The 11,773-nt window shown below is 30.2% G+C and overlaps 3 protein-coding genes across 7 annotated transcripts in view; 1 reads left to right on the forward strand and 2 right to left on the reverse strand.

The window, feature by feature from the left end:
* GILT1 (Gamma-interferon-inducible lysosomal thiol reductase 1) overlaps nt 1–9,116 on the forward strand; it is a 10,650-nt gene extending 1,534 nt beyond the window's left edge. Inside the window, exons 4-6 of one of the 2 annotated variants that reach the window (XM_035863179.2) lie at nt 84–245; nt 392–532; nt 8,977–9,116. In XM_035863179.2, coding sequence (XP_035719072.1) covers nt 84–245; nt 392–496 — 267 coding nt within the window. In that variant the 3' untranslated portion in view covers nt 497–532; nt 8,977–9,116. Of the gene's footprint in view, nt 1–83; nt 246–391; nt 720–8,976 lie in introns of those variants that run through there. The other variant, XM_035863161.2, reaches the window with a different exon arrangement.
* Nucleotides 1,018–5,527, reverse strand: LOC118440287 (uncharacterized). Of its 2 annotated transcripts, none has more exons than XM_035863117.2 (5): nt 3,740–5,527; nt 3,156–3,511; nt 2,867–3,028; nt 2,085–2,517; nt 1,018–1,289 (listed from the first exon to the last, which is right to left on the reverse strand). In XM_035863117.2, exons 1-5 carry the CDS (start codon nt 4,620–4,622, stop codon nt 1,180–1,182), a joined length of 1,944 nt encoding a protein of 647 aa, XP_035719010.1. In that variant the 5' UTR covers nt 4,623–5,527; the 3' UTR covers nt 1,018–1,179. The 2 variants fall into 2 exon arrangements, 1 of the variants encoding a protein (XP_035719010.1); XR_014983828.1 differs by having other exon boundaries at nt 1,249–1,289; nt 1,736–2,517.
* Nucleotides 8,133–11,181, reverse strand: LOC118440296 (aladin). Of its 3 annotated transcripts, XM_085664791.1 has the most exons (9): nt 11,098–11,181; nt 10,772–10,847; nt 10,548–10,662; nt 10,265–10,453; nt 10,061–10,178; nt 9,663–9,962; nt 9,415–9,584; nt 8,996–9,320; nt 8,133–8,907 (listed from the first exon to the last, which is right to left on the reverse strand). In XM_085664791.1, exons 4-9 carry the CDS (start codon nt 10,447–10,449, stop codon nt 8,671–8,673), a joined length of 1,335 nt encoding a protein of 444 aa, XP_085520917.1. In that variant the 5' UTR covers nt 10,450–10,453; nt 10,548–10,662; nt 10,772–10,847; nt 11,098–11,181; the 3' UTR covers nt 8,133–8,670. The 3 variants fall into 3 exon arrangements, with proteins under 3 accessions (XP_085520917.1, XP_035719020.1, XP_085520916.1); XM_035863127.2 differs by having other exon boundaries at nt 10,265–10,662; XM_085664790.1 differs by lacking the exon at nt 11,098–11,181 and adding an exon at nt 10,945–11,027 and having other exon boundaries at nt 10,265–10,662.
* Nucleotides 11,182–11,773: the final 592 nt, after the last annotated feature.

Raw genomic sequence — 11,773 nt, forward strand, 5'->3', positions numbered from 1 at the left:
TGAATATGTAAATAGAGAATTATAAAAAGAAAACTTTTTTTTTTAATAATAACTTTGAAATATTTTATTTATTATATATGCAGTGTGCAGTAAAACAAAATTTGAAAGAAGGTGCACTAAAGAGTATATCAGAATGCACCAAAGCAGATAATTCTTTAGCAGATGATTTGCTTGCTGCTAATGGTGATAAAACGTGGGCTCTAAACCCACAACTTTCCTTCGTACCAACGATAATCATTAATGGAGTAAGTATTTCAATGATTATTATATAGAGTTATATGATTATACATAAAGTTACATTTTATATAGAAATATCATATATATATATATATATATATACATATGTATGTATATATGTCTTAATTTTATATCATATAAATTTTTTCAATAGGTCTGGTCAGGAGAAAATCAAAAAGCCGCATTACACAATTTTACAAATACAATTTGCGCTTTTTTGACAGAGGATGAACAACGTTTAGTTTGTCCAACGTTGTAAGATAAAAGAAAAATCGACAGAAATACTTGCATAAAGGTAAGTTTTCATTTATAGTAAAGAAAAAAAAAAAAAAAAGAACAAAGAGAAAAAAAAGAAGAAGAATAAAGAAAAAAAAAGAAAAATAAATCATCATTGTAACTCATAATATTATATATGGATATTATGTACTTTTATTTCTCGTGAAATATATAAATATACAAGTACATCTATGTACAAAAATATATACGATTTTATTCGAATATTTTTATATATATATATATTATATAAATAATGTATATATATATATAATATATATATAACGTAAAACTATAAATGTCATTATTATTATTATTATTATTATTATTATTATTATTATTATTATTATTATTATTATTATTATTATTATTATTATTATTATTATTATTATTAATAATATCATTGTTACTATTATTATTATAGAAAAGAAAACAGAAAGAAAAATAATAATAATAAGATGAAATAAGTCTTTAGTAAATGCAGCACGTTGATCGTGATTGTGCAAATGTGTTTTTCGCCCTCATATAATAATAATAATAATCAAAAAAAAAAAGAATAGAAAAAATATTTTATATATACATACATATATATACATACATATATATATATATATATATATATATATATATATATACACACAATTAAATATAAAAATACAATATTCAACGTTAAACATCGATGAAAACAGCATCGTTGAGATTACTCAATTCAAGAAACTCTTGCTCGATGTCAGAACCGAGTTCTTGAAAATCAGGAACATCGTCGTTCGTACCATATCCTATAAATAAAATTATAATCATATTAAACATTATACGATACGTACATATATATATATATATATATATATATATATATATATATATATATTTAGTTAGTGAAACTTTTTAGTTAAGTCGATAAATTAAATCTTCGATCTATTATTTTCTTTTTTGTTCTTTCTTCTGTTTTTTTTTTTTTTTTTTTTTTTTTTTTACTAAGAAGAAAGGACAAAAAGAAAAAGAGAGAAAGTGAGTGAGTGAGCGAGCGAGCGAGCGAGCGAGCGAGAGAGAGAGAGAGAGAGAGAGAGAAAGCTTTGAATTCTAAAAGTGCACGCGTGTGTTACACGTGTCCATTATGTGGACCGTTTTGGCGCGTGCGTGAGCGTACGTTCGTAGGCATGCACAAAAAAGTGAAGAATATTATTTTAAGACTCGGTGTGGGGTACACAAGCATAAAGCGGCAAACCTCCTCTGAGATTAAATATGAAAGACCGAGCATAAGCGTGCTGCCACTGTCATTGTCATCGTCATCCTCGTCGTTGTCCTCGTCATCTTCTTCGTTGTTGTCTTCGTCGTTGTCGTCTTCGTCGTCTTCGTTGTCTTCGTCGATGTCGTCGTCGTCGTTGTGTACGTGTTAGTTTTTACCAATCAAAAGCGAATCACGAGCACGTGCCATTAACGATTAACATTCTCACAAACATGATTTTACAACATATACACGTATATATACACACACATATGTATGTATGTATATATGCGTGTATCATATAAATCAATTAATTTATATTAAAAGAAATGAACACAAAAAATCTTACCAGTATTACAATCGTTTTGAGAATTATTTATGTCTTCGATAAGGAAACGTTTCATGTATTCTATCGGAACATATTCTTGATGATTATTATCAAACGGAACGGTAGGGATCCTTTCACTTTCGTATAAATTATTATAAAGAAAATCAATATCATCTTCCCTACATGATTCCGAATTTTTTAATGATCTATAATTTGTTGAAAGGGGACTGTTCGCCTGTCGAATGTGATGTAACGTATTAGTTATATCCTTACGGTGTTCCGTTATTACGTTTGACGAATTATTATAACCGATAGACATTTTGTTATCTAAGGTAGTTGTTGGTAATGTCATTAACGACGTTGTTGGTTCCGCATGATTTTTTGCATGTTTTCTTAAACTTGATGGATCCGTGTAACGTTTACCACAGCCGCTTACTTGACAAGCGTAAGGTTTCTGTAATGATTTTTATTAAATATTATTATGGTTAAAATCAATTTATATATTTTTATAAGATAACTTAATTTTTAACTACTAAGAAGATACCATATATACCATATATTACTATGAAGATATTATAATATATAATATACTACCATGAAGCCATCATAATATACTATTATGAAGATATCATAATATATAATATACTACTATGAAGATACTATAATATATGATATACTACTATGAAGATACCATATATATATATATACACATAAGTATTATTGAAAAAATTTACTATATACTTTTTTTTTCTAAGATCAATATTTATTTTGGGACTTAAGTTTCAGATATCGTTGACAGGTACCGTATCATAATGAGTCCTTTGGTGTTTAGCTCGATCGCTACTATTGCTGAAAGCTTTAGTGCAACCACGATGCTGACACGCGTAAGGTTTCTCTCCGGTATGCGATCTCTGATGTATCTTCAAATTTTCAAGCCGTGAAAATGCCTTTTTACAACCAGCAAACTGTAAAAAAAGAAATTCTCTAAGATTTGGCAAGTATAAATATGTATATATTTCTATTGATAAATATTTGAAATGATGAAATAATATTAAAGATCGTAAACATGTTTAAATCTATATATAAACTTACAGGGCATTTATTTGGCTTCTCACCGCTATGTACTCGCATATGTATGAGTAATTTGTATCTAGCATTAAATGGTCTAGCACGAGGACATCCTTGCCAAAGACAAGCAAATTCGTCTTGTCCCGTTGTTGGAGCACTCGTTTGTCCTAAGAAAGAACTATCCCCGTCTCTCTCCTTTTCCTTATCTCTATCTCTTTGTACACGTCGTCCGTGTCCATGAGCATTGGAAGAGGAAGATTCTACGTGCCGCCTCTCTATATGTCTTACGAGACTTTCTTGTTCCGTAAATGCACTTCCGCAATCAATCCATCGACATTGATACGTCGATATAAAATTATTTTCTTCTATCGTGGGACGATCTATTAAATGTTAAATTAATACGTAAGTGATTATTAAGAAAAATCATTTGAATTAAATAACAAGTGTGTGTGTGTGTGTGTGTGTGCATATGTGTGTGTGAGAGAGAGAGAGAGAGAGAGAGAGAGAGAGAGAGAGAGAGAGAGAGAGAGAGAGAGAGAGAGATAGAGATAGAGATAAAAATGTATTTACTAGGATTAATTGGAATTTAAAATTAAACCAAAACTCACCGTAGGATCTATCACAAACATCGTTCTTCGTTGTTACGTCAGATCTTGGGACACGTTGATCGGCAAGAAGTAATCCTTCGTTTTGAGGTAATACCACTTGATTCCCAAGATTATCTTTAACCACATTTTCCTGATGAAAATTCATCGTGGACAATTGTGTACTCGACTGTGAAGATACCAGATGACCAACGGCATAACAAAGACCATCAACATTTTGAAACGGATCCTGTAATTCTTCCAAATACGTTGACGCCGAAGACGAAGAAGAATCAACATTGGCAAGCAAAGAAGTAGGATCGCCTCTGATCAAACTCAAATCAAATTCATTTGTAGCTATTTGCATGGCGCTACCAAGCTCTTGAAATTCTTCGTTCTGCGAACTGATTGAAGTTACTAGATTTGTACTCTCTTGATAATCCTGATATCCTTGATAATCGGGATATACGAAAGCTCGCGAAAATGAGAAGGCTGTTCCTACCGAAGGCAATCTTTGCCGTCCATTAGTTTTGTCATCGTAATAATCACCATTTCTCGTAATCTCGTTACTCCAATTGTTTACTTCGTTGGTATTATTGCTCAATGTGTCAGGTCGTTGATCGGGATATTGTATAGCTACCGTAAGTTCTTCCCAATCATTTTTTTTACAAGAATTTGAAGATGTCGATAAAAATGGCGAGGACGATCCAATATTATCCACTTGCGAGGAATGATGATGATTAGTCCAACAAGATTCTCGTGTACTACCAACGACGTTCATTGTCGGTATCAAACGAGATGATGAATCAAGAAGATATTCTTCTTGATCGATCCCGTTTGTTGAATAAACACGTTGCCTTACGTTCTCCCCGTTCTTGTCGACAACGAGGTAATCCTCGAGGTGCATATCTGCTTAAATTCTTTTCTTTTCTTTCGTTTTTTTTTTCCTTCTTTTTTTTCTTTTTTTCAAGATCTCACAGCGCCAACAACGACAATACATTCGATCATATCACGCGCAAAGTATTTCGTAATATGCATATGATTTTGTAATGTACAGGGTCTCTTTGGTATGTAGTTGTCGTCGATAGAGCGAAGAGAGATTAGAGTACACTTGCGCGCCGCTTTAGAACAACTTTTGTATTTAATATCGCCGCTATTTTGCGCCACTGTCGAGTTTAAACTAAAGATAAATGGAAATTTTGCGACCTCCTTTAAACATTTGCTTTACTATTCTTTTCTTTTGATCAAAGAAAAATGCGTAATCACTTGAGATGATTTCTATCTATTTATCTCTCTTTCTCTCTGTCTCTCTCTCTCTTTCTCTTCCTCTCTCACTTCTCTCTTTCTATCACTGTACTTGAATGCCTCTATAACTTCTTCTTTATTCCCTTTTGCGTAGTAACGATATAAATTTTTTACCGAACACAAAACGAAATAAAACGAAGAAGGACAAAGAAAAATGAAACAAGTAAAAGAAAACAATAAAGAAAAATATATGACGGGAAACGAGGAAAAGATGATGCGAATGATAAATTAAAAAGAAAAAAAGAAAAAGGGGATGATAGCTCGAGCAAGCGTTGGCCGAGTTTGACCCTGAATTGATAAGAATGATCAGCTTAACGTTTCTCGAGTATTTCTACTCGTTCTCGCGTCTGCAAGAAGACTATCAAGGACCGAACGAGAAGATACTACCGCATTTTTACACCGAACTTAAAGTATCCCCCCTCCACTATTCTTCTCTCTCTCTCTCTCTTTCTTTTTCTCTCTCTTCCTTCGGGATCTCTTCTTCTTCTTCTTCTTCTTCTTCTTCCCCGCTTATAAAGACGATAAGGAAGGAACCCTCGAGAAGGATACGACGACTACCGCAAGAAGAAAACCTAAGCACCGCCCACTCGCGTGGCTGTAGCTAGGCTTATGCGAGATGTGGGGATCCTATATGGTGCAACACGTTCTATGCACTTGTTTCTCTCTCTCTCTCTCTCTCTCCCTCTTTCCCTTAACCCTCTCTATTACTTGAATATTACTTTTCCCCAAAGTCACACTTTATTTTATATTTAATTAATAATAATATTAAATGAAATTTCAAATATATATTATATTAATATCAAGGTATTAAAGATTTTAATAGATTTTAATTTACCTCAATATTATCCTGAAAAATATTTTTTAGTTCGATTACTATTATTATTATTATTATTATTATTATTATTATTATTATTATTATTATTATTATTATTATTATTATTATTATTATTATTATTATTATTATTATTATATAATTAATAATAATATTTTTGTAATAATATAAAATTAATATAATATATATTATAGTTATATTAATTTTATTTCAATTATTTTTTTATTTATAATATTTTAATATCCAAATATTTTTAATATTTATAAATCGTATTTAAATAATCTGTGTGCGTGGATGTATTTTAATATTCGAGTATTTCTTAAATACTTAAAAGAATTATATCAGGTATAAGTAATACTATAATTCAAATTATATAATTTTTTTTTTCTTAAATGCAAAAACATGAAATTAGAAATTTATTAAATCGGATGACTTCTGTATAAATCTAATATTATGAATAAAGTTTATAATGAAGAAAGAAAAACAAAAAGAAAAGCGAAGAAAGTAAAATACAATATTTGTAAGTTATAAAAATTATATATAAAAAAAAAAAAAAAGAAAAAAAGAAAAGAAAAAAATATCATCGAAGTCGATTAACTTCGATATTAATATTAATAAAAATTTTGTAAATAAATCGATGGTTTTAAATAATTTTCATACTAAATCACACGTATGCGGGACACATATATAGAAATTAAACGTGTAACATAAAAAGTGTCAACGATCGAGAAGAATTTTTAGTAAAAAGGAGACTTTAATAGTTCACATACATGGTCGACTAGATGACTAGATGTGCCTTGGATGAACTAATTTCAAGAAAATAGAGAAGTCCAAGAAAAAGAGAAAGAGAAAAAGAGAGAAAGAGAAAAAGAGAGAAAGAGGGGGAAGAAAGAGAGAGAGAGAGAAAGAAAAAGAGAGAGAGAGAGAGAGAGAGAGAGAGAGAAAGAAAGGGAGGAATGAAAAGAGGGTGCTCGGGACGATCTTTCGTCGCTCGAGCCCCGAGAATCGGGTGTAGAGCAAAAAAATGTCAAACCAGCTGCCGCACACGCGTCGCTTATTAACAACAGCTTCTTCGCGCGCGCACATGAGGACATGTCGTTCACTCTTCTCGCTTATGTTACAGCCTACTATTATTTCATGGACATCATCCCTCTTTATCTCTCTCTCTCTCTCTCTTTCTCTATCTCTATCTACAATGATTTTTGTATTAATACAAATTATTATTATTATTACATATATATATATATATACACATTAACATTTTTCTTTTAATACTATAAGTATCAGAGAGACAAAATTAATAATGTCATAATAATTATACTAATGAATGATATAGTAAACGAATATAAAAGTATTTGTAAATATATTTGATTGCTTTTAGAAAATCAATTGTTATTAAAATATATATATAATAATTTAATAACACAATAGATTATCTAAAAGCTATTCAATATTCCTTATATATGTATATATGTATCATTGTAAAACACAAAAGTCGATTATCGTCCCTATACATAAGGACATACCCTGCACCCAAGCATACATCTTAGAGTTGCATCTTACAGTTGCTTTATACGTCATATTACGGGTAGATAAGTGATAGAGTGGCACATATGGTCTGCCAGCCCTCTATGCTTACATTATATACATATACTATGCTCGCTCTCGGCCGTACTTTTTTGTCAAGGCACCTGTCAACTTCGTCCAGAGCATAGTCACCGCATGTGTACGGTCCCTTCTTAAGTAAACATACTAAAAAAAAAGGATTCTGATCTTGCAACGCATACGGACGCAATAACTTAGGAAATGCATTGAAAAAAGAAAAAAAAAAAAGAAAAAAAAAGAAATAATACTAAAAGAAAAAAAAATAAATAAATAAAAATAACAGATATATATATATATATATACATATATATATATATATATATATGTAAACGTATAAGATTATTTAATCGCTTTGCAAAGGATTATTATGCATAACGACGACTATGACGAGTTTTAAAGAAAAGAAAGAAAGAATAAAAGAAAAAAAGAAAAAATTAAAATAAAATTGAAATTATTTATTGTATTTTTTCTTTGGACTTATTCTTCTTTCATATACTTTCTTTCTGTTTTCTTTTCTTTTTTTTCGTTTCCTTTTTTTTTTTTTTTTTTTTTTTTATTTTTTCTTTGGTAATCTCGTTGTATGCAATATTATTGTATTAAGTTGAAGAAAAAAAAATAAAAAAAATAAAAAAAATAAAAATAAAAAAAAAAGAAAAAAAAAGAAGAAGAAGAAGATATTATTTATTATTTATTTTTGAGATTACATCACTGTATAAAGAGTAGGAATACACCCATAAATCGGATGACACATAGTACGTATTGGAAATAGCTAGGGATGCATAACATTCTCTCGTGGTATATAGCATTCGGTCAAGCAACGTAAAAATAGAAAGGCGTGCGCTCTGCATGTGACTTCGTATAATTAGGTACCGAACTCGAGAACTTGTATGTCCTATACGTTACTCACGTAGCATGTCGGAGACCCTAACATTGGACCACGTTTTCTTTTCTTTTTTTTTCTTTTCTCTCTCTCTCTCTCTCTCTCTCTGTCTCTCTCTCCAACATAATGACAAGTCAAAGACCGATAGAAAAATTATGTAATTTCCATTCCATACTTGTGTATATATATCTCGGAAATAAGACAAGAAAATACGGATATCGAAATTGAAGTTACATTTTTTTTTTTTTTTTTTTTTTTTTTTTTTTTTTTTTTCTTGTTTTAATGAAATTCTCTATGAAATTTTGTAGTCGAACAATAACGTAAAAAGGATATTTAAATCCAATCATCATTGTCGTTATAAGAGTGGGAGATAGGAAAATGTTGTATACGTCCGCTACTCCAAGCAATAGTCAAACAGATTATTAAATCCGTGGAAGGATATTTTTTATAAAAATTAATACAATTTGGCACTTCTCCGGGTAAACCTTGAACGAAACAAAATGGTTTTACTTCGACCGCTCTTCCTAGATTTCTTACTTTCGTTTGTATTAAAACGATCAATGGACTCTTCTGTAAAATCAAAAAATGAAAATAATTAATTTGAAAATAATCGATTGAAGGAATGATTTTGTTATATAGATTTTATTGAAATTCTTACCTGAAAGAGGACAGCAAGATATTTACCAGAAGGATCCCATTCCATTGCTATTATTCGACCACCGACTGTAACAGAATCTTCATTTATATCCGACGTGAAACGGACTTCAGCTAAATTTATTATAGGATATGCTACATTGATTTCATCGAATGATGATTTAGTATCAAAAATATTCTCTTGAAGTGGTAATGAAAATATAATAGGATCATCGCTCGACGCAAATATCAATGCTAAATCTGGTCCAAAACAAGCAGCAGCAATACGTCCGGATGGTACAGTCCATCTTTCTGCATACCAAGGTGTTGGAGTACCAGATCGCCAAACTCTGAATATAAAAGAATTATAAAAAGATACGTTCAACTATATGAATATATTTAATATGAAATGTATAATTATTATTCATTGATGACACTATCTACCTAAAAATGTTCCTACACGTGGCAGAAAATAAACGACTTCCACAAAAAGACCAATGTACAAAACATAATCCACCACCACCTACTCGCTTTAATGGTACACCTTCCTTTTTGGAAACATCCCATACGATCATATTAGAATCATTAGGTGAACAAGAGACCAATATATCACCCTAAGATAAATAAATAATAAAATCATTTAATATGATAGATTTATATGATAGATTTAATAAAATTTTATATAAAAATACCTGTGGATGCCAGGCCACACTGGTAACAGGAGTATGATTTCTTCGCTTTAATACCACAGCATGGCTTAACATATTACTAGCAGCACCTAGTTCAATCGTCCATATTAAAACACCTATATGACATGCAGCAGCTAATACTCTTCCAGCATAAGGACTCCAACTTAATTGATAAATGAATTTTTGGGCACTATGTCGTAATATTGGTATTCCTGATATACCCTCTGAAAATATACGTATTCTGTCGTCTCTGGTTGCAACAGCTAAACGGGTGCAATGTGGATGCCATGAAATGCAACGTATCTAAAAATAAGTAAATGTCAAAAATGTCTTGTATAACAATATATATATATATATATATATATATATATATATATATATATATATACATATACTCATACAATGGAGGTATTCCAATCACGTGTAGAGACTATATCAGCAATGGATCCTGATCCAATGGTTGGTAAAACTTCTTTTTGAAAAATACCTTTCTCCATAGCGTCTAAAGCCCATGTGAGCCTATTAATCAAAATATTAAGATCGTTAAGATACATTAAATTCAATCATAATAATGTAATAAGATTAAAATACATTTATATCCATACTTTACAGCTATCCAATGTATAGCTTTAGTTACATGTTCAGAATCCGCAGATGCAGCAAAACGTAAAGCTTCTGTAAATCCTTTTTCCCTCCATATGCTTATAATTCTTTTAAATATACTGTCTTGAATGGGTTGGAATAAATAACCATTGTTGATAGTGCGAATACATTCACGCGCGCCAAGCATATCACTGGTAATAGAAATTGCTGGATAGTTACGTAGATATTCGTAAAAAGGGTGCATTTCATCATGCATTTCTATATGATCGGTGTAACCCATAATACCTCCACAAATACCAGCAGAGGCCAGTTTATTAAACTCTGGAGATTGGAATTTATTTAAAGACAATATCATCATCTTGAATAATTCTTGTCACTGTACGACATTAAGGGATATAACCTATAAACCATGAAATAAAATCAAATCCTTAATTAATTTCCTGCGATTTTTATAAAGGATAGAATCATAATAATTTACAAAATATAATTTTTGAGGTTAACTTACTTACTTTTGTCAATTAAATGATTACTTTAAATAAAGTCATAGAAATTGAGTAGAACGTTCGAACCTGAATGCATCATTTTCTAAAAATAACAATATAATTGATATAACTTTGTGATTTAAACTAACAATATTTTAATTCAACATTTATAAATGGCATATTTTTAAACAGTCAATTACAGTTAGATATCTTGCACACATGTTCAACGGCGTCTGCTACAAACGTAATAAATTAACAAACACTTCCTCTAGATATAATTAAATAGTTAATTAATCTAGAATCGTTAATTTTCGTTTTCATATTTCACTTGTATCCAAATTTATTAGCCTTACCTTAATCTCTACGATTAAAATATCTTGTAATAACTTAACAATCAAGAAATACGAGAATATCCATGTGATGTTTTTAAAATACCGGGAATTAGTGAAGATGGCGCTGTCTTGTTGACGACATCATTACAGTAACCATAAAAGAGCATGCGCGAATGAGAAAAGATTTAAATTAAATATTACAAATAGAGTGAACACTTCCATAAATTCTTAATCAATTCTTCCATATAATTTTTTGCATTATCTAGTATTTCATTAGAACATCAATAAAAATTTTTATCTCACGCTAATAAAAATAGCGCTAAATTTGAATTTATTCATGCGATTGATTCATATCGCACGAATAAATGTTATATATATATATATATATATATATATATATATATTAACAAATAAAAAAGAATACAAGTAAAAAAAAAAGATTTGTTAATTTTGTATTTTCATATTTCAATGTAAATTCAAATAGATTAAGAAGTATCGATTGGTTAGAATATCGATAGATGATACTGCTGAAAACATAAGCCCAATGTCGGTTTCACTGGATTATGGTCTGTAATCCTTTAAGATTTGAATGGATTTTAAATATGATATGTGATCGGATAGCTCGAACATTATTTTTCATGAAAAATTATTACGACGAAAGATCCGAGGCGCGGCAGTGTACGAACGATGGTGCGCA

This window comes from Vespa mandarinia, chromosome 2, assembly GCF_050613455.1.
Source record: "Vespa mandarinia isolate Hongniang chromosome 2, ASM5061345v1, whole genome shotgun sequence".
NCBI classification, from domain to species: Eukaryota; Metazoa; Arthropoda; class Insecta; order Hymenoptera; family Vespidae; genus Vespa; species Vespa mandarinia.